Source organism: Megalops cyprinoides, chromosome 15, assembly GCF_013368585.1.
Source record: "Megalops cyprinoides isolate fMegCyp1 chromosome 15, fMegCyp1.pri, whole genome shotgun sequence".
Lineage (NCBI taxonomy): Eukaryota > Metazoa > Chordata > Actinopteri > Elopiformes > Megalopidae > Megalops > Megalops cyprinoides.
The window spans coordinates 34,412,062-34,438,596 of NC_050597.1; the positions used below are offsets into that span (position 1 = coordinate 34,412,062).

A 26,535-nucleotide genomic window follows, 5' to 3' on the forward strand; every position below is an offset into this window, starting at 1 on the left:
GCGGCCGGATTTATGACGCTCCAGGAACAGGAAGGCTTATCCTTTGGCTAGGTCACACTGAGCAATCCAAGCGCTGACCACTTCACCTTTGCTGGAAATGCCTTATGCATTATCCATGCATTTCTAGTGATGGTGAGACTCATTTGTTCCTTAAAAAACTACAGTGTTCATTCACAGTGTGGTTGCATGTGTTCTGGGGTCTGGAGTGCAGATATATTGTGCAGTATTTTTCCTGTGGAGATATTCAGCAGTTGTGTTGACTCCTGTCCAAGTCCTAAAGCTCTTAATCTCCTACTCTGATGGGGGGCTTCTTTTGTCTCCACATCTCTGTGGAACCTCCCCCCCCATTCCCCCCTCCCCCATGTCCCACCTGAGCTGTAAGGCTCACACACCATCTGTCACCTCAATTTCTGCCTTTGTGGTGACATTTGTGTATGGTTTGTGCTTACATATCAATGCAGAATTACATCATTTCCATATGTGGAACTTGTATCAAATGTGTTTGTCTGGCAGAAAGAAAACAGAAAGCCTCATAAGAAGGAAACAATTCCAAGATGGTGAAAAAAACCCAAGTGCACTATGCATCATGTAAAACCACAGAATCACAAAAAAGCAAATCAGTGCAGTGTTCAGAGATGTTATATAATCAGCCCTGGTCTGAGCTCATATCTTTCACCCTGTCAGAGATAACCAGCCTGGGTGTAAGATCATATCTTCCTTCAGGTGTTGTATGAAAAAAAAAATATATATATATATATGTGTGTGTGTGTATGTATATATATACATACATACTGTGTATATATATATACACACTATACGGACAAAAGTATTTGGCCACACCTGTTTTTCAGGGTTTGGGCTACGCCCCTTATCTCCAGTGAAGGGCAATCTCAATTCTCCAGCATACCAAGACATTTTGGACAATGCTATGCTTCCAACTTTGTGGCAACAGTTTAGGGAAGGCCCTATTCTATTCTTTTTACTTAAACATATTAATTAAGTAATTACCACAACAACCAGTTGGCCAAAACCCTTATAGTCAGGTTTAAGGTCTGTGGTAAATATTTAGTTTTGAGGGAATGTTCATCTCAATATTAAACATTATTCCATTCCCTAATCTTTTTATTTATTCAAGTCTTTGAGTTGGTTTAAATTGTCTGAAGGCCTTGATTTCAAGTGTATGCCACTGGCATAGTGGAGAAAGTGGTTCATTTGCAGCAGCAGTTAAGCTGAGATCTTTATGGTTCATATGTTCTTTCAGTTATTTTGTGGGTAATTGATTTTCAACAAAGTTGACAGGGGCATTATTATTTTGGGTTGTCCTTCTGCGCTTCTATAGTTTAGTGGTTTCTGGTCTGAAAGCTGGATATTTACTGATTTGGATTAAGTACCTCTCCCAAGGGTACAGCAGAAGTGCCCCAGCAGGGAATCAAACCAGCAACCTTTCAATTACAAGCCTTGCTCCTTATCACTATACTGCACTGCCAACCCTGCACATTCTACAATTTTGTTATGAAGCTCCAATCTTTACATCAGAGAGCAAAGCGAGGTATTGATTCAGTTCTTTAGGTTAAGGGGGTATACTGAGGACAGGATTCAGTGTCTTGGAATGTTTTTAAACTTGAGATTAATTTTTACAGCCACAAAGAAGGGATTCCATTGAATGGAGCATGTGGTGTATTGTCTAATATTCTCCCCTTGGAAAAGAATTTCAGAACATTGCAAAAAAATAGACCCTACTTTAAATTGCTTCTGTAAAGTTGTATTCTGTAGAGTTGTATTCAAGAGGTCATCAAACCTTGGGGCATGCTGATCAGGGCAGATATTCACCCCATTCAGCAGCATCAGTTCTTTAACAAAGTCCATGACACCAACACGTGGAATCTGTGCCTAATGCAACACTGAAATGGCAAGTTTTTAACCACCTTCTCAAGGAAGACAAATTAGGATTGAAGGCATTATCTCTGGTAAAAATACAAATGTGATTTGCATGCTTGAATGTTCCTGCAGTTTAATTATTTTAGGACGTAGGAGGCCTTAGTTATGAGTGATAATAATAGTAATAAAGTACAATTAGGCCAAGCCACACCAGTTGTGTCACATGTGTATGACGTTCGCAGAACGTCTTGATTTTCATTTTGGTGCCCATGTTAACAGTTTAGAGCAGCCACGCAGTCTGCATAAGACACATGTCTCAGGTGCGGCTCGAGCCTCGCTGCAGCGGCGCCTCATCTAGAGATTCGGCGTCGCCCATTTTTTCCGCATTCCAATTTTTCAGCAAAAATAGACAGTGAAAATGATCTGTTGATAGTCATATTGACATCATACCAGCAACATTACATAACTGACACCTTTCACTATAGTTTCAATGTCTAGGCTATATGTCACAGACATGAAAAAAATATAAATATTATTTTTTAGCCATTTTAGCAATCACATGTTATTAAAGGGGAAAGTGGAGGCTGCATGTGTAGGCCTACTATATAGTCAAGGAAAGAAGATGATCCATTTGCTCAGCGCTCTTCATTCTGAAATACTTCAGGTGTTTGTCCTTATCAAGACGCAGTTCAGCAGCAAGATGGTGAAAAGCTCCAAGTTGCCTCCTTCTCTGGTTTATTGGGTGAATCCACATTCTTCGCCGGTTTCTCCTCCGGAGCATTCGGAGCAAAAGATAAAGCGCAATGGCTTTCCTTCTATCTATAACTCAAACTAAAAACCAACCAAAAAAATTAATTAACCACGTTAATATTATTTAGGAAGTGCAAATAGACAGGTAGTCTAATAAAAAAAAAAGTAACATTACAAGAAAATAAATAGATAATAACAAGTTGTCCTAGGCAGTCTATTTTCTTCATGATCAACATGCTGTTTTACAAAATATTTTTCAATTAAACAAATAACAGAGGAGCCTATACTTTCCCATTTGTAAGGGGAAAAAAATGTCAAACTTGAAGCAAGATATAGTGGCAAGACAAACGCACAGCACTTCTGATTCAACCCAAAACATCTGCTTATACAGTTTTAGATTTGGTTTGGCGCCTATGTAAATTAAGGGCCCGCGATACTTCTCGATAAACCCACCCCTGGAAACCTATAGAACAGAAACCTGAAACCCCCCATAGAAATGGCCTTTATACTGTGCCAGGCCAAGTGAAGAGGGATTGCTGTAGGTCCCTATATTATTTATTTATTTATTAATTATTATTATTATTATTATATTTTACAATTGAGCGCACACTTCTAAATATGAATTAAATTTATAATGAAATTAAATCAAACATTCTATTATTGATGGCCATTATCAAAGGCAAACTCAATGTAGAAAGATAGGGCTGGCAGTAGCAGCACCGCAGCAGCAACGCTGGCAGTGTGGACAAACACATGCATGCAAGCCGTAGCACTTCAGCGACGTAGCCGTCATGTACACGCAACGCAACTGGTGTGGCCCTGGCCTCACACACAGAAGACACAAAGTAAAAACAAAGTAGAAAATACAATATAAAATACTGATCATATATAAATAAAGTATAAACATAAAACAATAAAATAAAATAGTACATAAGCATTAGTAATAAAAATTGCATACATTGGTAGTGAGAATGCTAACAGCAGGTTTAATGAGATGATTATCTGAGAAATTCAATGTATTTACAAGCACAAGCACTCACCACCAGGTCATGTGTTTATTTATTTAATTATCTGTAAAAATATAATGCATGTAATTATATTTTTCCATCATGAAAGTATTTATTTTTTTGTTAGAGAGAACTTCTTTATTTCCATAGCAGGTGTGACTTGTTTAAAGTTTGACTCAGTTGGAATGTAACTGCTGTCTTGGGACAAAGTGCTTTGCTCAGGGGCTCCTGGATCTATCTGTCAATCTAGGCTCTGGGTGTAACCCTTACTCAGTTATGTACAAACCTTGAGTGATATCTGTCAATTATAATCAGAAGTGACTCAAAATGTATGGTGTCTGGGTCTGTTTTCATATGAAAGTGAATAACGGCACTGTAAGGCCTCAGTGTAGCATAGTAGTAAGGAGCAGGGCTCATAACTGAAAGGTTGCTGATTAAATTCCCCGTTGGGGCACTGCCATTGTACCCCTGGGCAAGATACTTAACCCAGAATGGTGAATATTTAGTTGTACAAATGGAAAACATATAAAAAATGCAAGTTGCTCTGGATAAGAGCATCTGCTAAATGACAATAATGTAGTGTAGTAACTGTTTCTAATAAACCTAATCCTAAATAATATGGTGGCTAAATTAGATGCACAATAAGAGGCAAAATGATTTTAAGGAAAGTCTTTATTATTTCCTGTTTATGACACAAATACACAGCCTCACTTATTTTTCATAACACTGAGCTCCTGTATTGGTCATTTAGAGAGCACTGTAGAGTCGCTGCTGACTGATGAGCTGAGACACAGCTGCCCCGCCTCCACGCGGGTCTCTCTCAGCAGCATCCTGACCCTGTGTGTCTCTCACATGCACTCACCATCTCAGCAGCTCTGGGAAGCACCCCCAACAGTGTTCCCCACCTCGAGGAACTGGCAGTAACTCTCAGAAACACAACGCCAAGACATTGGGTTTGCTCTTCATAAACAAGGTAGTTTAGCAGCAAAGCTTTGTCAGCCTTAAAAGTGGGTTGCTAATAAATCCAATTCAATCTTCTTCTATTGACACAGATTGTTAAAAGATATAATGTAAGGATTTGCCTTTTTTAGAGCTATATATATATATATATGTGTTGACCAAGATATTGCATAATAAAATAGTGCATATTTGGATAGAAAGCTAAATATATTTTGTCTCTTTTTCAATTATAGGCAAAGAGTTAGAATAACATGTTTAGTTACATAGAGGTACATTGTAGTATATTCATTGTTTTCATGATAATTAACATCATAACTATCATGTATTCATAACATTTATATATATGACTAAATGAACCCAGAGTTCATTGGCATTACATAGATTTGCTGGTAACTGGTAAGTTATCATTAGTATTCGTTGTGAAATTTTCATGCTGCTTTAAAACATAAAATACATAACATACAATACAACATTTATTAGTATTCATTTTCATGCTAACATGCTGTAGTGTCAGTCTGTCAAATTATTATACATATTCCATCAAATCACAGTCCAATGTCATTCTTGACAGTCTTGAAATTGGCATCTATTTACTATTAATTATTATTACAGCTATTACTACAGCTATTAATAATTATGTCTTTTACCTTAGAATCTCCTGTCATCTTTCCTAGACTTGCGAATTTTGCAAACACACTTCACTTGCTGTTAGTTTGCTGTGTATCAAAAACATGGCATAGAGGCTCTGTTCTTCCTTTTAGTATGGAATTTCCAAGATATTTACTTCAAGGTGTACAGTGCTGTACATGAGAGAAGAGTTACAACAATGTATATGGTGCATTTTTAATAAAATATTTCTTCTAGTTTAAGGATATACACCTATTTGCACCACATGGATAATATGCTAATATGCTGTTAACATTGCCTCTACACCAGTCATTTTCCCAGATTGTTGCTGGTGGGTCTGCTGAGATGGTTTGTCAGGTATTGGAAATGTAAATATAAGTAAAGGGAATATGGCATGACCTCTTTTGATGTGCTCTCTGTTCTGAGTGGGAGGGGGAGCTGGACAGTCTAAAATATGGTGCAGGTCTTGGACTTCCCTTCACCCTCTGCAAACAGGAAGTAGAGCAGTCAAGACATGGACAGAATCCCACTTCTTCCCCCACATTCATTCAGCAAACCTGCTTGAGCTCTGTACCTTCCAACTCCAGAATTTCTGTACCAGTGATTTCTCAGTTCCCAATATTACATAATTATTCCTTCACAAACAGTCACACATGTTAAAATATAAACTAATACACTACAAAATATTACACTAATACACTAATATTACAGTTATACTAATAACTATTCTTCCTTGCACTAATACAATATAACATATACTATTATACTATTATAATAGTATTATACTATACATATACTATTAATAGGGCTGCAACTAATGACTATTTTGATACTATTGTCAAATAATCTATCGATTATTGAAACGAATAAGTCTGCTTCCTTAGAAGAAAGTCATCCATGGTAGCATTACGAGATCCAATGAACCCATAACCTGTTCAAATTAATTCAAATGCAACCCACATTGGGCACGCATGCATAGACACGAGATGTAGAAATCTTTCATGATTTAGAAAGTATCAAATTCTCCGGGGTTCTCTAAACTTGTGCACTCTGCAGCAACACTATCTCCAGCCATAAACGTCACCATGACAACGATGCAACGTCTAAGCAGAGAATTTCTAAATAGCAGAAGGGCTCTGATTTAAGTTTAACATTGTTAACTTAGGGCACATTTGGAATGTAAATCGTTGTGAATATAGGTTATTATTTGCTACACTGTATGTTCAACGTCATTAATAATTTATTGATTAAGAGAAAATGTATTTCAAAATAGTAAATGTTACAACTCATAACAAGAAGTAGCAATTAAATTCGTTGGCAACTAATTTGGTCATCGATTTTAGTCGACTACGTTGATTATTCTTTGCACCCCTAATTATTAATGAACTAGTAATTAATTAACATTTTATGAACTAAATGAAATAACTGTCACTCAGACATTTCTACCTGATTGAGGTTAAACAATTTATAATTTTTGGAATTTTTCATAAAAAAGTGTTGTACAAATTATTGAAACTTCAGGTGTTTCTTTAAAGAACAAGGTCATGGCCCTGCTGAAACAGCCAGAAGTGCATCTCCTTACAATTGCTGTAGGTGGTTCAGAGAGAGTGTGGGTAACAGTGCAGCCATTACAGGCCTGTCCCTGCTTTTTCAGCCCGATCCAGATTATTTTTCATTGGCTGTTGGCCACTCTTGATGGCTCCTGGAAAGATTTCAGGAATGCCAGAAATGTTCTTGGGGCTTGTTTATGTAAGGGACACACTAGCCAATATGCTTGATTGCAAAGCAGTTGTTCTGTCACATTTGGCAGGTGATACGAAAGTCCACTGACCAAATGTAAAATCATAAAATCACATTGCAGACTATCACACACTACTCAATATGACGGGAAAATCCAGTCACAGTTTATGGCATCAGAATGTACGTCCCTTGCTATGGACAATAATCTCATTGGATCTAACACATTACATAGCTCATGCAGAATCAAAGACAATGTGAGCATGCAAAACTAGCTGCAGAATGAAACTGTGTTCTGTGGTTAAAGTAGCCCTCAGTGTGGAGGCTGTGTATTGTGCACAGGGCACTACTCACCAGTGTCTCCTCCTTCCAGCCTCTTCCGTTCCTCTTCCAGTGCTTTCATCTTGGCCTCGTGCTCATCAGCCAGCTCTTTCCAGTGCATCCTGTTGTTCATCAGGCCGTTGAACATCGGCACCATCTCTTGGTGGAACTTGCCAAACTCCTGCACAAGGAGAGAAGAAAAGCAAACTTTTTTTTCAAGTGACATTAACATGGGCTCTGTTAAAGCTACTGAAACCGAGCTCAACCCTTGTCAGTTATTAGAACAACTTCATTTACAACAATTTCAGTATCCCTGTCTATTTACTTTTTTATTTGTATGTTTTGCCTCTTTCTTTGCACAGATCCCAAACAAGATACTGCTATGTGCACTGGCAAAGAACAAGGTGTTTGGCTCAAGTTGTTTAGTTTCCTGCACGTTTTTATAAGCCAAGAACAACAACATTTTTAGAAGTTATTTCAATCTAAAAGTTGTATTAATTCATTTTATGGTAGTTTGCTTAAAAACGAATAGCCTCACGGGACAGTTCAATTCATATGTGATTTCAGATGTATGCCCCAAAATCACACTTACCTTATATACAAATGTACACACGAAATCAATGAAGCCACACTGCATTTTGGGAAGTTCATCAGCCTTGTTTCTGTCCATCATTGGCTAAGGAGAAATGCAGTTACAATGAGCCAGAGAACAGTGCTGCATATACAGCTGCATGTGATGTGCAGTGGAACGTGATACTGGAGTTGTGCTAATACTGGGCATGAATTTATGTTTGGAACAGTGAGGTTGCAATAGTACTTACAATGGGCTGCTGATCCAGGACAGTCCTCTCCATATCCCCCTGCTCCCAGAACTCAGAGGCCACCATGAGAGCAACCTGAAAACAGCAGTGATTCCTGATGAATGAAATAGCTTTAATAAAGTCAGATATGTCAGTTTCAGTAAACATACAGTAGATTGTTCCAAAATGTAGAGTATAAATTTCAATACACATGTATTAGAATCAGCTATAGATGCTTTTTAAAAAAAGACGTTTGACATACATGGATTAATATATTTGAAAAGATTTAAATTTTGGGATGCTAAGCACGATTTGTAATTTGCAACTGCAGCCATTCTTGCAGGTGCAAGGAAGCAAGTGTAAGACCAGCTGAGGGGGTGGGGTAAAAATACACATGGTGCTCTGCCACACCTACTTTGCTCTGGACTTCCCATGGCTTTGTGATAGCGGACAAGTCACAGCATGTCATCATCATTGCCCTATTTCAAAAACAGACAAGACATTAGAGCCATTAATAAAAACAAAACATTTTGAGATCTGACAACATCAGATTACTAGTAAGAGTGATCATCCAACAACAAGCACCATCATCACAGTACATATAGCCTATTTAAACCTTCTAATACTCTAAATACTTTTTAAAAAATAACAAAATAACAATGCTGCAATGTGTAGAAGTGTTATTTACATAATGATTTCCTTCCTTGTAGCATTGTTGGACACAAAGTTGAGGACCTCTCCTTCATTTGTCATTGCAGATGTGGAATCAACAATCTTCTGGAACAGTGTTCTCTTCCTAGGAAAAGAAGAACCATCAATGTCAGGGCCACTTTGTACAGCATATTAGGCATACTTTTCAATAATATTAACAGACTACTCCATATACAGTACACATGTCAATGACATTACCACACTGCCCTATATATTTTACACATTACAATGGCATTACTATACAGCAATACAAAGCTTAATAAAGACAATTGAAAGCAAGCCTCACTTGAAGTACAAAGCCAAGTCTGTGGCAATGATGCAGACATCAAACAAATGCTGCACAGTCTCAAACTGACGCTTCTGCAGGTTCTGGAAAATATTCAGGTCCTGGGGGAGGGTGGACATTATTAGCACTCATTAACACAACTCAACATTATGAACCACAATGATGACCAGTTACAGTTAGGGTGGTCTACCTCATTCTCCATCAGTGTCTTGCTGTACTCCAGGTGGTGTCTCTCCATAATGGAGTTTCCATGTAGTTTGGCCAATGGAGATGCACTCCTGCAAAAAAGAGCATTTAGACCAGAAAAGAATTCATTCATAAAACCAGGGAAACAGTTGTTTTCACTGGCAAAAATGTGTAAATCCATCTTGTAGTCCATATAATTTCTGTGCATCATGCACCAAACCAAACAATTTTCAAAAATGTGATGTTGAATGATAATGTCAAGCTCCTAATAAAACATAAATAAAATAATAAAAGTTGTAAGTAACTGTAACACATTAAATAGTAGAATCATTATAGTGAGGTGATAAAACATTTTTAGAGCAATACTTATATGCACTTGTAAGTCTTGTGATGTCCAAGATAAAACAAAGTAGTAAACTCATGACAGCAAGTTGTTCAGATTTGTAGTTATTTTCAGGAAGGTGTGAAAGGCTCACTTTGTCTGGTACAGATTGTTGGTTCCTCTGTGGTCAATGTCATGACAAAATCCAGCAGCCACCATGGCAAAGGCTTCAAGGTCAGAGTAATACTTCTTCAGTTTCCCTGTCTACAGGAGAGTGTGCAGGGGGTGGGTGTGTAATTAGGCATGTCTTTAAGCAAAAACAACAGCTTAATTAATACATACTTAATTTCTGCAACAGTTTAATATGCATTAATCAAGCGGTTGCATCAATTAAGTGGGCTGATACACTTTGACATGTTTTTCTGTGGTATTGACAATGTTCATATTTTAGAATAAGGTGGCAGGTACTGTACGAAGGCAAAAAATATGGACAAAAATCCTAAAAACATTGAACCTCCTTGATGATTTATTGACACGTAAATGTTCTAAAATGGCCACACACACCCCATGGAGTCACTCATGGACATTTTCACTTGCAGCTAGATCTGGCATCTTCAGGATCCAGCACAGGAGCTTGCCTTACCATTAAGAGAGCAAACATGGTCTGTCCCACGTTGAAGCCGTGTCTCCAGTTGTGGTAGGTGATGTCACGGTAACCTTTACGAACAGTGTACATCCATCGGGTAAGAGTCTGGTTCACAGAAACAGTCAGGAAAATATATGTTAATACATGCACATCTATTAAATGAGAGTTGAAGTGTGGTCAGATAAATAACATTGAGCTTCTTGGATATGCTTATTGGTGTTAAGTTTGGCATAAAATAGGTGAAGCCAATGCTGAAATAAACCCATTTTCACTGTGGAAAAAGTTTGGGGTTTTAGTTTTAGCTCATGTTTGTTTTGCCCTTGTTAAGAACTCCAAAAAGTGCCAGGAACACCTAGTTTCCTCTGCCAAGAAACCCATGGACATTCCAGTACAACTATGATCCAAAAAGTGATGTTAACCAGTTAAAGGAGGTGGTAAAAAAATGTTCTCAATCGATTGTTTAAATTGTTAGATCTCACCCTAATGGAACATTTGTGGTTAAAATGTTCAATGGCCTGTTTCAGTTTCCCAGGACAATCACCACAGCAATCCTAACGTCTGGCTCTTTACAACATTTACGTCTAATCTTATAATGCTACACTTGCACAGTTTTTGCTTTCCTCCCTTATCTGATATTCAGCCAATTGCTGTTCATTGTGTGCAATTGCAATTCACTTTCTGCCTTTGGAAGAATATAGATGGTGCACCATCTTGGTTGTGCATGAAAACTAGTTAGCTGTTTAATTAAGCTGCTGTCCACAAGATTAATAGTGATGCTAATACAGATATCAATCCTCAAGAGGTTGCAAACAGTTACCTTTTATTTCTCATTTAACAACATTACCATGTTTGTCATCTTGTGGCAGGTAGGAATGTTAAAAGGAAGGCCTTAACATCTAGATGTACTATCCCTGGCCAGCTGCAACCTTTCATCTCTGGGTTGAGAAGGATTGCAATAAAATAATTTTTATTAAAATGAAAAGTTACATGAAATGATTTGGGATGCATTACCTCACGAAATCTGAACATACACTGCTGCAAAGCAAAGGAACCTCTTACCTCTGCTGGAACTTTAAACTTTTCCACAACGTTTAGCTCAAAGAAGCAGCGAATGCCACATTTGATCAGGTCATGCTCTGATAAAGGGAAGTCACTGAAGTGGAACTCCAGGAGCTCCACGTCTTTACACTGTGGAATGCTTGTCCTCTGTGTGACACCAGTAAAACATACATATAAGGTCATGCCACAGCCCTTCCACTGTACTGCCACTAAAATATTATGGTAATTGAAGGAATTTGTCAGATAGTTCATTCTGTGTTTTGACATCAAAAATGTATGCCAGAAGTGGTCATAGTGGAATTAAATTTAAGGCATTTAATTGGGCTCTCAAGAATGATCAATGCATTTATTTACTAAATGATCTACCCATGTAATAATAATTGCTTTGACATTCCATTGGCTGTGAAAAACATGTGCATTATATTCCTGGCTAGGCCATACCAACAGTTTGTACAGTTCTTTCTGATCACAGTCTTCAGGTTCTTGGTTCAGCTTCTCCTTAGCATTCTGCAAAGAAATCAATAAAGTCTAGTCAGTACCCTCAGCCCCACTGCTCTCTGACCCTCAGTCAGCTCAAAGACCAATCAGTGTAATCAGCCCAACTGCCCTCTGACCTTCAGCTGGCTCTGAATAGGTACTCACAAGGATGGACTGAAGCTCACTTTTGGTGCACTTAGTCTGGTACATGAGCATTTCCTGTGCAATGTCCTTCCTGTTTTCCATTCTGTTCAACTTGTCATATGTGTCACAGTTCAGAGCAGACCATCCCAAAAACTGGGTGAGGCACTGAAAAGATTTAAGGAAAAATTGAAAAAAAACATCTGTTCATGTGTGATAATCAAGCAAATAGCACAGCCCTGAAAATTACAGGCTGGCAATTGACTGTAAATGTTATGGATTAATGGTGTGAATTGAAAGTTTGATTTACTTCAGTGATCTGTTCATCATACTCATCAAATGGTTTGCCGTCATTTCTGTTGAAAAAGGTGGCGATGCCCACAGTTTCTTCCTTTTTGTTTACAATGGGAAGTGACAGGACATTTTTGATCATCCAGCCAGATTCATCAACAGGCTCTTTCTAAAAAATAATAATAAAAGAATTTATTTGAAAGGGTCAGATCTCTCTGAAAAATGAATCAGGGAAAAAACAGATTACGAGAAGAAATCTGCAGTCACTGACACTATAACCATCCTCGTCCTTTAAAGACAGTGCAATCCAGCATTGTCTTACCTGGAAGGTGAAGTACTCATCTGCTGGAGCATTCATCATGTTACAGATCTGTGAAGACAAAACCAACAAAAATCTGGCATGTGCTGTCATTACACGTGGTATCACAGAAATCCACATAAATGACCATTGGATTGATAGACCTGTAAATTCACTCTGAGCTGCATGTGAATTCAACTAACTGCATTGTGCCAAGCAGAAGACCTGAAGTGTAATAATAATAATAATAATACTTTTTTACTCAAGTTCACGGACAAAGCACATTGTGGTAAGATTAAATCTGCCCTTTGCATCTTGCATTTAATAAAAGACACATATTTATGTGTATTATGATAACAATGATGAAAATAAAGATGATGATTATTAGCAGAGGTGGACACCTGGCTTCAGAAAGTAAAACTCCTGCCATGTATTTGTTCTAGCCATTCACTAAACAAGGTGATTTCACTAATTAGCTCCTCTACTTGGCTGAAGAGTTGTGCTAATTAAATTCAGCTGGTGTAGTGCATGGGTGGAAGAAATACATGGCAGAACTTTAACTTTCTGAAACCGGGGTGTCCACCTCTGATTATTAGTATTAACAGTAATAGTAATTATAATAATGAGATCTTCTCAGAGTCACCTCACAAATGTTACAACAAGATGTGGATTTTTTGAGCTAATAATTAAATGAAAATGAACTCACAAAGCCATTTTCAGCAACATATGTTGGGAGTCCACTGACAAGAGCCCAGTGATCTGCAGGTGGATTGCTTTAAATAAAAAAGCAGGTGAGTGAGTATAGTACGTGTCTCTAAAAAATAACTTCTGATAACAATATGAAGATATTTACCATTCATAGAGGCATAGTTTCACTCTACATTTAATGCATTTAATACATAGTTAATATATCATATCTGGTCATTACTGATACTCACGGTATGACTTTAATTTCCTCTTTGCTTTCTAAAAGGTAATCAATAATCTTGTAGAAATTCACTTCCTACACAAAGAAAAAAACAGGTTACTAACAAATGGGGATGTGTTTGGTATGCAGTTTGGCTCTGTTTATAGGGCTGGGCGATATGGATGAAAAATCATATCTTGATATTTTTAGGCTGAATGGCAATACACGATATATATCTTGGTATATATTCTAAGTGGGCTGAAAGTTCAGTTTTAAGTCAAAGCCACATGTGAGATGTCACATCACAAACACTTTTATTAAAACAGATCAAAATAAAATGCAAAGACAGGGTTTCCTTCCGTGTTTGAAAATATACAGCTGCGAAACATGTAAATGAAAAATTATATAAAGTAAATAGGTCTATATTAAATAAAAAAGGCCTATCACTGAGAATGTCCTTTAAGTTGTTTTCATCAACCGTAACAGACTGATTAAAATAGAGTACAATTACAGATTTTCCTCTCCTGCTTAACAAAACACACAGCTGTGCAAATAACAATAAAATAAAAATAGCTTCAAGTTGGTAGCACTTTCTGATAAGGTATTTCAGACTATCAGAACATTCTATAGTTATATCCTGGTAGTCTTATATGACAAGGTTTAGAATATTATTCAAATGTTACTTCACATGCTACTTAAAGTTTTACGTTGGCTTTGATTAAAGTGTGTTGATGGACAAACCAGACTACAAAACTAGACTGTCAAAATACATACAGTTTATGTGATGGATAAATTGTAAGTAGGCTATGCCTATTAAAATTTACTTGACAGCATTTTCGAAATTGCTGTTGGATGAATTGATAAAAACAATAATGTAATTAGCTTAGAACCATTTTCTGATAAGGTAAGAAAATAATTACCGACCTTTTTGGCTTCTAAGGTAGCATAACCTACTTGCAGTAGTATTTCCCGATAGGGTACCAAAGATCGATAGATATGACTATCTATCTACGATAGGACATTTCGATAAGGTAGGATAACAAATCGACAGAACGCCGGGTTTGTGCCCAGACACAGAGGGAGAGTGGGGGCGAGGTTGCGCGGAAAGTGTGAGAGAGGAGAAATGCAAACACTGGCACGGCTTTACGGAAGAAACGGGTTATGTAACGCAACATCAAACTATATCGATATGAACGGTATTGTCTCATCCTATATCACGTTTTGAAATATATCGATATACCTTAAATAGAAAATTAATGATGCAAATGAATACATACTCTTCCATCTGAGGTCTTTGGGCCTTTGTAGGGTTCTTCAAGTCCAAGTTTGATTGGCCATTCATCAAAGAATTCCTGTGAGTAAAAATGTTCACCTAGAATTCAGTCTGCTCAAAATAATCACCAAATTTCTGATTAATAATGAATATCACTTTTAAGTGCACACACCTTTCCTTTGGTCATATCCAAGAGACCGACAGAATAGCGCTCACATTTGAGGTAGTTTCTGATTGTGTACAGAGCTTTGTGAAACTGTCGCTCGATGTCTGTGAGCTCCTCAAATACTTTGCTGGCAGACCACAGCAGCATCTGTAGAAATTAAGGAGAGGAAAGTAAGACTGAACTCAGACTAATTTCATTTTCCTTCAACTGTAACAGACAAGTACGATACAACTGCTACAGAGGACTAAGACCAATTTCAGTCCAACTGCTAGGCTCTTATAAAAATGTTACTTGCAACATTGTGACAAAATTACAGAACCATCACAAAAATTAATTAAAAGTGTGAGTGTTACGACATATTATAATGTAATTACAAGAACAGTGTACAGCTGTCTCGAAACTGGTTTTGTAACTGAAAGGTGAGCCTGGATGGATCGTAGTCTGTAAGCTCATCTCCACTTCTGTGGCACGAAGCAGTCGTGGTGCCAGTCAATCACTGGTCCATTACTCACAATGCATCTCTACTTTATGAACTGAGAAGGCAGTAATCATAAATACAGAACTTCATGCCAAATAAGTAATAGAACATGTAGCATTAAAACTGATGATGACATGATCTGAAAATGAGAGGAAGGATTGGAAGTATTGTTATTGTGAAGTTTTGTGAAGTACATCGTATTTATGTCAAACTGAAGGAGTCCTACTTTTTCCTGAGCTCCTTCAATTTATCTGCTTTCACAATCACCTCAATCTGTACCAAGCACATTAAAAGGGTCTTTTCTACACTGCGATTGACAGTGAATAGATGACCCAACTCCCACATTTCACTGGTGAAGAACATGTTTCTAGAAAAGAATACAGGGAATTGAGTTTTTACCTGGCTTTTTCTGGACTCTACATCATGCATGTATGCCGTGTGATGCTGCAGTAGAATCACTGATGCAAAGTTCAAGTACTTTTGAAAGAGCTGAAATAAATTTGAATAAAAAGAGTCACTCAGACATTGTTTCCCTCATAATATGCAAGTTTCTCATTTGTGTAAAAACCAGGATAACAGCTTCTGGAATAATGTCATGCCCAAGTTTCAAACTGGCAACCATCTGTTCTCTGTTCATTATGCAAGTGCCAAATGGACACATCAGTGAATTGATCCCACAGTTTTGGAATTTCAAGCACAACTTGCTAGCGCAAGGTGAATCAGGTGCAGTCCTTACCTCCTCATCGGCTTTTGAGAATTCACTTTCGCCTGTTTTGTTTAGCAGCATAACAACAGCAATGGGGTCCTTGCCATTCATGACTGGAGCTGAAAGCAGGTTTTTGGTGGTATATCCTGTCTGCTTGTCCACAAAGTCGCTGAAATGAGAGTTCTAAAAACACAGAACATTTTGCATATGAAAATTAATAATGAATTGCAACAAAAGCTAAGTGAAATATGTACAATATCCATTGCTAGAGAGATGGGTATGGTTTATTGTTAATTTTGCCATTGAAAGGTTAATGTAATCATGTACATATACAGTAAAAACTATCATTTTTGTAATATTTACTGTATTCTCAAGGATAATTAAGAAATGCACACATAATATTAAATTCAAAATATTAAGCCATAATGTACTTATATATATTTATTGATTGTAATTTCTTTAATTTACAATATATTACAATAAAATTTACAATAAACTAATAGATATAATACTGCAAAACATATTGGGAAATTAAAAACAATTCAGTAAATGATTGAACTGTGGTATTTCCATGTGTCCTTAAATGCAACATAAATATAAATCTGTTTAAAAGCACACTGTTCATTGTCACTTTATTAAAAAACCTATATAAAAACACTCATTCACATTTTAGACTCACTTTATTTCAGCAGCACTTCATAAAATTCTGGCTGTCATGGTTTGGTTCTAGCAGTGTAATTATGATGAGAGAACAACAAGCCAATACAAACAGTTAAATTAGATAGTAATGGCTATGACTGAATCAACAAGAGGAAAAAGAATTAAGTAGTATGTATAAACTGGTATATTAAAAAAATATTTCACTCAGTGAAGAATATATGAAATACATGTTTAATTTAAAGTAAATTCATTTCATTCATTATGTATGCGATAGTGGCCTGTTTCTTAGCTATGGAAGTGAGTATACCACTTCTGTCAGATGTCTAGAATGTATAGATGATAAACATTATTTTTGATACTTCAGTTTTGCAGACAAAGACACACTGATGTATCAAAGAATCATTTGGGCTCCAAAGTGAAACTGTGTCAGCATGACAACACAGTCCCTATGATTCCCCATTATATTTCATTACCTCATGTTTTGTCTCATTTTGCTATTTCCTAGAGATCCTCTCAATGCTGTTGATGTGTATGAACAGATAAATATAACCATCCAGAGACATACACCAATAGCATAGGCACTGCAAATGTTCAGCACAGAGAAATAACTGAAATTGTTTGGAGACTGCACCAAAATTTTGCTCAGATTAAAAAAAACAGGCTGTCTGTTCATTTTCAAACACTAACTCCATATTTTAAACAGTGACTACTTCACTAAGACTTTGCGCAACAATCAAATCATATAAACTCACCTTTTTAACATCTGGGACACTGTGTAGTTTCTTTGTATGTGCAGTCCAGCCAACAATGCCCATGTCAGTGGGAAACACAATCTCAGAGTTTGGATTCACCAGATTCTGTTCAAATTTGGAGGTAGGTGTTATGTCAAAGAGAAGAGTTGCAAGCTCTGGTATTCCATTCCTGGACCTATATGTGAACAAGCTGCACTTCTCAGCTCCCACCAGAAGAGTTATTCTTTGCAGGATCTTGTGAACAGATTTTTCCATGACAGTCGCTGTTTGAATCTCTTGGATCATTTCAAATATGAAAGCAGCTTCCTGGATTTGGGTGACATCTTTGAATGAGGCAGCATCTTTGATGTTGAGCTTTCCTGAGAAGGCTGCTCCGATAGCCTCCGCCTGCAGCTTTTTATCAAAGTACTCCTTGGCAAACTGAGGGTTATTCTCCAGGTACTTCTCCACACTGCCTTTGTCTGCCATTCTGCTTATTTTTCCCCTTCTTTCACATATGCATCACTTGTGGGAAATCAGAAGGGTAGTTTATCTGCTGTTGTTCAGTTGTGTACAGTAGTCCCAGTGGAGATTGCTTGCTCCTGTGCTGTGGAGAAAGCTAACCACCCCTTTCTGCCTCCACCAGCCTACCAGAAGCCAGTGGCTTAGTGCCTAAGGCGATCCAGGAGGTGGATAATTAATGTGACGTCATGGCATTAGGCCAAGCTTTCTTAACCTGTAATCCCACTCTGATCAGTTTAGATGGGACAATCCAATCAAAGATAATGAGTGCTGCATTATCCAAGGTGTGATCTACACAGGGAAGGTGTTGATGTTAAAACGCATTTATACACCAATTCACCAAACCACTTACCGGTTTAATATGTGGCTTGAAGTCCTATGCCATTGGCATCATTATCTACTAGTTACATCACAGTCCTACCTCTAGTGCACAGACATACTATACTCTTTCTAGACACTTGCTCTTTTACAAGACACACCTGGCTCATTTCTGCAGTTTATAAACCTACCATCTTATGTAACTGTCCAAGCCCTGAATTCAAACTAAAATATTGTTTCATTAATATAATAATCATTAGCACTTTAATCCTGCTTACCTGCCTGGGCAGTCTAGCAGTGTTTTAAACTCCCTTTAAAACGAAGAGACTCCCAGAACTGGGTAAGAAAGCTAATTGTCTACTGTGCGGATATCACTTTGCTGTCTGAGGAGCTTCAGTGCCGAATTGGATTGAATGCCTGCATGCAATAACAATACCACCATTGAGCACCAGGGGCTGAAATTGTATTAAACTATGACCCAACAAAACTGATCATTATGCATTACCTTGTACACACTTTTGGGTCAGCTGTGAATATTCATAGATAAGTCCTTTAGCAGGACCCATTGGGAAAAAAATGTGTTCGTAAAACTGAGGCACATCTCTGAGCTAAGAACTGAATTCAAACTATCTGGTCTTTTGGCAATGGGGATTTAATGGGGATTGTGTTGTCTGTAGTGGAAAACTGTGGCTAGCATGCTAACTAGCACACTTATTAGGAAAATTTATTTAAAGTAAAACAAACACATAAATAAATTAAAAAATAAGGACACAAACCGACAGTGCATGTGTTGTTTTAACTGAGTGAACATGTACACTTGCATTTAACAGCTCACAAACATAGCCACCTGGCTCATTAAAATGTTTTTGCATTTTAGAATTTTTTTTGGGTGCAGTTAAAATAATGATCGGAATGATTGCTTTGCTCTCAAGCTTGGGCTTCTTACACTTACAGCTGCTGGCTTGCCATTGTCTAGCATGCAGCTTTACATCTTCACCAGTGATGTTAAATGCTCTCATGACATCCATCCACTATTTTTACGTCTGCTTTCGCATTGTAGGCCTATTCTTCAACATAGTGATATAGCTACAGTAGCTAGCTAGCTAGTTCGTATCTAAAGTGGCCAGCATTACTTTCCTAGTCCATGAAGACCACAGAAATTAGAGTAGAACCTCAGAAATTCAAACACATTGGGACTGGGGGGGGGGGGGTCATTCGTGTCTCTGTAACTCTTAGTGACACCAGACACACATTCATTGGGACCATTAATAGCAACAATTTATTATTTTAATCTCATGCATGTGCAACAGTGAGTTTGCAGAGCAGCCTACTTGTAAACTACACTGTAGCTACATGAAAACAGAAGATTAATTGCTTTGCCTGTGTATGCATGTCCAACTGCAATAGCTGTTTCTTGTAGATCTTTTCCGCTTGTGATAGCTTGCCAGCTATCATTTTGTTACGGCTCATAAATTGGATTTTGAAGTCATTTTGAAACCTTTTAGTTCTGACAACCTGTCACTTTCTCATTTCTACAGTGGCTGTTTTTAGGGCTGTACTGAAAAATTCGAAGTTTCGTTCATTGAATTGGCATTTGATTGTGAAATTAAGCATTCGATTTTTAGGATGGGTGCACAGTTGCAGTTTTAAGGTTATTGCTGCTGTAATACAAGAAATTTAGATGTTAAAGCGACCTACTTTTTATTATCATTTAACACATTTTTGCCAATAAACTGTGGGTCGCCGCCAAGTATAACAAATCTTTTTTCATAGACAAAACATCTTCTGTGCTTACGAAACGCATAAATTCAATTCAGTTGAACATTTGGAAACAGAACTGTTTGTTATATTCATTTGGTCACTTACGAAATGCCGAAACAATAGGCCAAAACGATGATGTCATGCCACAGACATTCGAAGCTTCGTTCGAAAAATGTTGGCTAAAATTTCGGCAAAAAATGGCATTCGATACAACCCTACTTGTTTTACTCTTGATTTGACAAGTTATGCAATTTTGTGGGAACATGCAGTTATACTTTCATGATTTTTTTGGTCTTTATTTAGTGTTTCACAAATAAAAGGTAATGAAACGCTGAGGAAATGGGTCCCATCATGACTTTCTGTTGAGCAGGTAAAATTATATGGCTTTCTGGTGAGCTTCAGTAAAAAACTGAAAAAAACATTACTTTGTCTAGCATAAGTACTCACCAGAAAGATTCAATTCAATTCATTTTTATTTGTATAGCGCTTTTTACAACACAAGTTGTCACAAAGCAGCTTTACATTGTTCCCAGGCCTGAGACCCCCTGAGAGCAAGCCAACAAGGCAACAGTGGCAAGGAAAAACTCCCTATCAGGAAGAAACCTTGAGCAGAACCGGGCTCATGGGGGGGGCCCATCTGCTTCTGGCCGGCACTGGGCAGATAGAGTTAGACACAGAATTATGCAATGTACATTTGTTATTGACAAACAATAGCAGTTAACAGTAGAGTGATTATAAGAATGTCTCCTAGGATGTCCGGGTCTTGGAATGCAGTTGGCTTTGATGGGCAGGAAGATCAAAGCATTCACATTAATTTACTGGCTATTACTGTGACCTTCTGTTTTATTGGATAGCTGTATGAAAACCAGCTAATAAAAGCAGAAAACCAAACTTATCAGAATCAACCGTGCAGGAATACAGGCTGTCTGCATATAATGTGCATTACCAGCAGTTAAGCTCTGCAAATCTACAGTGCACAGCTCCACAAGGTCTGTGAGGGATCTCACACTTCCGCTTGACTTAGTCATAATGGAGTTATGGCTGTGTAGGACATCTGCACTGACCCTGGAGGCAGGCATCACCTTCTGTCCTAAGGTGACCCAGTGGACCTGGGGGGGGCAATCCCACCACTCACTTTACCGGCATATCTTCTCTAAATACTCTCCCCATCTCTTCTCAGCAGCCTCATCTGCCCCATTACACAACTATTCTGCATTGCTTATATGAACAGCTACTGCCCTCTGAATCAATGCAATCGCATAAAATACGTTTGACAGAGCTGCTTATATTACTCCCACATGACCTTGGAGCAAGGTCTGTGCTTCATGGCTTGATCCATGGTTCTCAGCTTGATGGCTCCATCCATGATTCTAAACTTCATGGCCTCAGTTTAATAATGTGTGTGCAATGATTCTCTATGATTACAGAAAAAAAATCTTTGTGTTTTGCACATTTTACAAAGCCACCATGATTTCAAAGACCATGAATGGATAAGAAATATGTAAGAAATGAAAAATGAATACAAATTCAAAGTTATTACAGGAATTAAAAGGGAAACCCACTGTGTGTGTTAGTAAGGCAAACTGAGCACTAATACCAATTCCAGGCAAACACTGAAGCATGTTACCCGACTAACCATTGACAGACCCCATGTATATAAAAAGAAGACGTAATCTCTTATCAGATGCCAGACAAAAGCAGAAACACCATGGTGGGAGCAGAGAAAGGAGAGTCTGCTACCTGATCTTCTGATTTTAAATCTGTCTCAGGACATGTCAAGCTGTGACTGGGTGAGGCAGCAAATGCTGGTCAGCACTGGCCACTGAAGCCCCCTCCCCTGTCAGGAAGAGCCTATTTACTATAAGACTGCATGGGCCTATTTAACAAAAAAAGCTCTGAGGTTACATACAAGTAAATTCATAATCCTATAATGCTTGCTAGTCTTGTCATGCACTGTAGCCTGGTTACATGGACCAATCCCTTTAGGGAAAAACTTGGCAGTGAACTTTTTCCTAGTGTTGAGATGAGACCTTCACTATGTTGTCTTTTTGTTAAAAGTCTGTTTGAATGTCTATCCAAAATGTACAGTTATAGATTTATGTCATTGGCATTTAGCAGATGCTGTTATCCGGAGTGACTTACATCAATAATGTTTTTTTTTACAAAGGTATCCACTTATACAGCTGGATATTTCACTGAAGCAATTGCAGGTTACGTACCTTGCCCAAGGGTACAGCAGCAGTGCCCCAACAGAGAATCGAACCAGCAACCTGTCAGCCATATGTCCTCCTGCTTAACCACTATGTTACACTGCCACCAACTTAGACTTAAATTAGATATAAATTAGACTTTGAGTGTTCATTGCTGAAAGTCACAGTAGTATAAACATGAAAAACTAGCAGTAAAAGTTGACTGCTGGCTAGCTTAGAATATGCACAGGTCACAATGACTGTTGGGAAGACATCAACCCCAAACCACCAGGCTCCAGCTTCCTGAATTTACAAGGAACAGGGTCAGAGCTCTCTTTTAAATATATGTATATGTGTGCATGTATACACAAAAACAGTAAAAACAAGGAGCATAATTGCTAACATTGGCTTAGACATAACTGCAATGCATGCTCATTCACATATTTTTGGCGCTCAAACAGCCAACACTGTGTAACCTAGCACTTAAAATATCAGTTGTTGATTTTGTGTATAAAAGCCTTTTGATTTCTGCAAGACTGTTGATACAGGAAAATGTCGCAACAATCAGGACTTTTAATTACTTGTAAGAGTTTGCCCTAAGTCATAAGTCCTCACAATATAAGAACCTTTTGAGGATATTCAGTTTCCTCCCTACTACTTCAGCAATTGAACATATAGTATTTGTATACTATTAACATAGTGAAAAAATGTAATTAATGCTTATCAGTGTATTAACAATTACTGATATAACATTTTCGTGTGCACAATGTTATAATAATTACGACTTGAATTCTGAAAATTCAACTAAATTACGTGGTGAAAAAGACCAAATGAACAAAACACACAATAAACAAGAGAAATTTGAATTGTACACTCTGTAAATGCAAACACATAAGCACAGATGAACACACCCAATAGAAAGCCCTTACCAACTCAAAAAGTGAACACAGTCTCCCAAAGTGTCAGTTTAGTTAGGGTATTCACAATTTACATCAAGACAATTAGCACAGCACAGGAAAACATAACTGCTCTTTATTATACCCTGAACATATTCAAGAAATATGTTCATTAATGCACATTTTAAAAAGAAAAAAAATGAATAAATGACCATTATTGACATTAAGTTTTAGTTTTACCAAGGTCATATGACAGTGATGCCATATGGTATGGTAAGGATTTCATTACACAAACAGCTGTCACTGTATACAGTTTCAGTTGTAACTCCCTCAGTTAACTTATCTAAATGAATTAAACATGTATACAAACATACATACAAATAATCATTCTTCAAAAACATAACAAATATAATATTCCTTAATCAGTTTTACACCGGTAAACCATGGAAAAAAGTTTAATATTTAAAGTCATATACTTACATACCCTGATGATGCAGTTAATAGACCACTTTCATAATTATGCACTGTTAGCAAGTTATTAAACAGCTATTCCTAAAATCATAAGACAAACAGAGCTTTGTTGAACTGTTGAACAGTCTGTACTGTTATTTTCTGTAGTATTGCTAAAAATAGATGAATTGCAGAAATGTGCTGTAAGAAGATGTTTTTCTGTATAATTACTGTGAGATCTGAGTCTAGAAATATCGCTAGCCCTACCACAGCCATGATATTTTTGCAAAAACTCTTGACACCTTGAGATGCCAACTGAACTCTTAACATCTGTAACGAGAGACACTTCCTCAATGCTTTGAAACTTTTTAGATTATAAGTCTATAGGTATAAGGTAGAAGGTTCAGGTATAAACTACAAGTCTTTGCATTAGCTTAATAGGCTTTATTAAAAAGAAAAACACCCTTAAAATAATGAAAGCATTTTCAGAAAATGGAAGCATAATAGGAATGGAATTCCATAAACCAGAGAGATGATCTCTAAAATACTGATTCCACCAGCAGTGGTGACAAAGCTGAAGTATTTGGGTTAGTCAGGCTCTTTTCACAAGTCAGTTAAAAAGATTAAATGAAACTGGTGTTAGATAGAGTGAAATGTATTTAGCATGTTCTTATAGAATCAGGATAAACATTCACAGAGGTCCTGACCCACTGAGGTCTTTAAAATTCTGTGGTGTAGGGGGTTAGTGATGTTCATAAGAAACTTTCAATCTAGCCATCAGATAATGTTGTGGTGAGTGTTCTGGTCTAAAGTACTGTATTGATGAACTTGCTGTATATCACCATTGAATGTATCAAATCAAGGGATGACAATCCATTCATTCTTGCATATTGCAGAAACCAGCTTTTAAAGGTAGCTAATGCTGGTGTAATGTTTGCCTATTCTCCCAGCAACCTCAACATCCATGTTCATGCAGTTCACCAGATGTTTTGTGCCAATAGTTTTTATTGTAGCATGTTTATCTAGCTTTTAATTTTTTCAAGACAGATAGCTAATACTAGCTTTGTAGCTCTTTACCAGCCGAATTACAATCTTAGTCATGCAGAGGCCAAAGCTCTGACAGTGACCTGCCTATATGATAAAGCTGTAACTAATGCTAACCTTGCATATGATGGTAATGTACTCACTCTGTAAAAGCAAATTTAGTTGTCATGGCAATGAAAAAGAATGTGAGGCAAAGGGAAACTTTTGTGGAGTCATGTATTGGAAATGGTTGGATATTATCTTAATTAGCAAGGATGTCATTTATCAATTTAAATTACATTAAATGCTCATGACACATCGCAGCTTTTGTGAGGTGTGTTCTAAACGCTATTGTTCATTGCACTCAACCTAACCTAAAAGTTTAATTTAAATCGATCTAACTAAATTTAGCTCCGTTTTGTAATTTGAATTTTGTAACACAAGAAAGCTATAATGTGAAACATTTAAGAGAAAGCTTTTGGATTACTTTCCACTTAATTGTTCACCATCCCAGGACAACCTTTTTTTAATCATAAAAATGGCTAGATTTTTGCATTTGCTTAATACAAAACTCTGATACTTCTTTGTTTTCAGATTTTTCTGTTTTTCCTTTATATTTAACTGAAATTTTGGCTGGAGACAAAACAGGTGGCGGAGAAAGGGTCTCCTTGGGTGGGCCTTACTCATTCAGAAAAGTTCTCTCTTGTTTCTCTTTTTTTCCTCAGTCTGAGTTGTTTGTTGTAAATCGTTTTTTCTTTGACGCTGGTGGCTCTTCCGATCTTGTTTTGTCGTCCTCCTCGTCCGTCTCTCCCCCCCATTTCACAAAACCGACAAAATAAATAAAAAGTTAAAATAATAACGTTACCTCTAGCTAGCAACTGAACTCACGATGGGGTCGTGGATGTGGATGCGCACGGCAGACCAACAGCCCGGGCAGTTGCTAGGCAATGAGGTAAGCGTTCGTATTTCCGCTACCAATCAAATAAAAGTATAGACATGGCCAATCGTCGCTGTGTTTTACCCGTTTACGGGCACAGGATTGGATGTATAAACATAACCAGGAAGAAAACAGAATAGGAGTAGAAGGAAACCAAATGAGGTTTTATTTGAAATTATGAAATTATAAATTAGAAGTACATTTTTGCAAAAAACCGGGACAATTCGTGTCCCGGGAAAGATGATAATTTTTCTGGAACAATCGCTCAGAAAAAGGACAGTCCCAGCAAAACCGGGACAGGTAGCAACCCTAACTGCACTATCCCGGCCTACAAACACCTTTAAAATCAAAGCAAAGCCAGGTTAGTGCTGTATTGCCAGACCATCTCACAGTCACAAACTCAAAATAAATGCACATACCTGCAATCGGCAACCGCAACACGGGTTACCTCGACTGAACTGGTTTTCGTCTTTAAAATCTGTCCATAAAATGCCAAAATTAATCCAAACAGATAAACCTCAGACAAACACACAGTTTAAACACACGTACCACTGGCCAAACAGGAAGCAGGAACAAGGGAGGAGGCGGACTCGGAAGTGGAAAACGTGTAGCATGATAGGTACGAGGGGTTTAAACAGACAAGAACGTAGCAGGCTGTAATCGCCTGGGCGGCAACCATCACACCCTCAATTATCGGAACCCTATGGAAAGCGAGGTAACCTATCCTGTCACATAATGCGATACAGAAAATCAGACATGCAGGGTGTCCCCCACAATGCACATCAGTGATGCTGTTCAGTTAAATTTGCAGATATCGTGTTTGTAGAATTGAAAACTTTGACTGACATTGTAATTGACTGACTGATCATTACTAAATGCTTAAATGCTCGAAAACATATTGATTACACTGTGCCTTTGTCACATTTGTTTTTCTATATTTCAAATAGAGAGAGAGAGAGAGCTAATCCCTTTGTTGCGACCCCTGGTAACACTTTTTCCATGCATGCTTTTTCCACCACTG

At 37.6% G+C, this 26,535-nt stretch overlaps 1 protein-coding gene across 4 annotated transcripts; it reads right to left on the reverse strand.

Moving 5' to 3' along the window:
• Nucleotides 1–4,987: 4,987 nt before the first annotated feature.
• Nucleotides 4,988–26,064, reverse strand: LOC118789829 (cone cGMP-specific 3',5'-cyclic phosphodiesterase subunit alpha'-like). 4 transcript variants are annotated; one of them, XM_036546493.1, is made up of 22 exons: nucleotides 25,934–26,064; nucleotides 16,058–16,210; nucleotides 15,721–15,810; nucleotides 14,850–14,990; nucleotides 14,682–14,756; nucleotides 13,436–13,500; nucleotides 13,204–13,270; nucleotides 12,522–12,569; nucleotides 12,219–12,368; nucleotides 11,933–12,076; nucleotides 11,732–11,797; nucleotides 11,291–11,437; nucleotides 10,229–10,336; nucleotides 9,740–9,849; nucleotides 9,268–9,355; nucleotides 9,078–9,178; nucleotides 8,769–8,876; nucleotides 8,496–8,559; nucleotides 8,102–8,176; nucleotides 7,873–7,956; nucleotides 7,314–7,461; nucleotides 4,988–5,707 (listed from the first exon to the last, which is right to left on the reverse strand). In XM_036546493.1, the coding sequence occupies exons 2-22, from the start codon at nucleotides 16,136–16,138 to the stop codon at nucleotides 5,670–5,672; spliced, it is 1,998 nt and encodes a 665-aa protein (XP_036402386.1). In that variant the 5' UTR covers nucleotides 16,139–16,210; nucleotides 25,934–26,064; the 3' UTR covers nucleotides 4,988–5,669. The 4 variants fall into 4 exon arrangements, 3 of the variants coding, with proteins under 3 accessions (XP_036402386.1, XP_036402385.1, XP_036402387.1); XM_036546492.1 differs by lacking the exon at nucleotides 25,934–26,064 and adding an exon at nucleotides 17,440–19,463; XM_036546494.1 differs by lacking the exon at nucleotides 25,934–26,064 and adding an exon at nucleotides 16,707–16,737.
• Between the last annotated feature and the right edge of the window lie 471 nt (nucleotides 26,065–26,535).

What these genes read in the sequence shown, in the direction of transcription:
- LOC118789829 (XM_036546492.1), bottom strand. Translation starts at nt 17,907, where the DNA reads ATGGCAGACAAAGGCAGTGTGGAGAAGTACCTGGAGAATAACCCTCAG. An exon ending in GTGTCCCAGATGTTAAAAAG is followed by an intron (nt 16,211 to 17,439) that starts GTGAGTTTATAT and finishes CTGTGTTTTTAG; the next exon opens with AACTCTCATTTCAGCGACTT. An exon ending in ATGAGTACTTCACCTTCCAG is followed by an intron (nt 12,369 to 12,521) that starts GTAAGACAATGC and finishes ATTATTTTTTAG; the next exon opens with AAAGAGCCTGTTGATGAATC.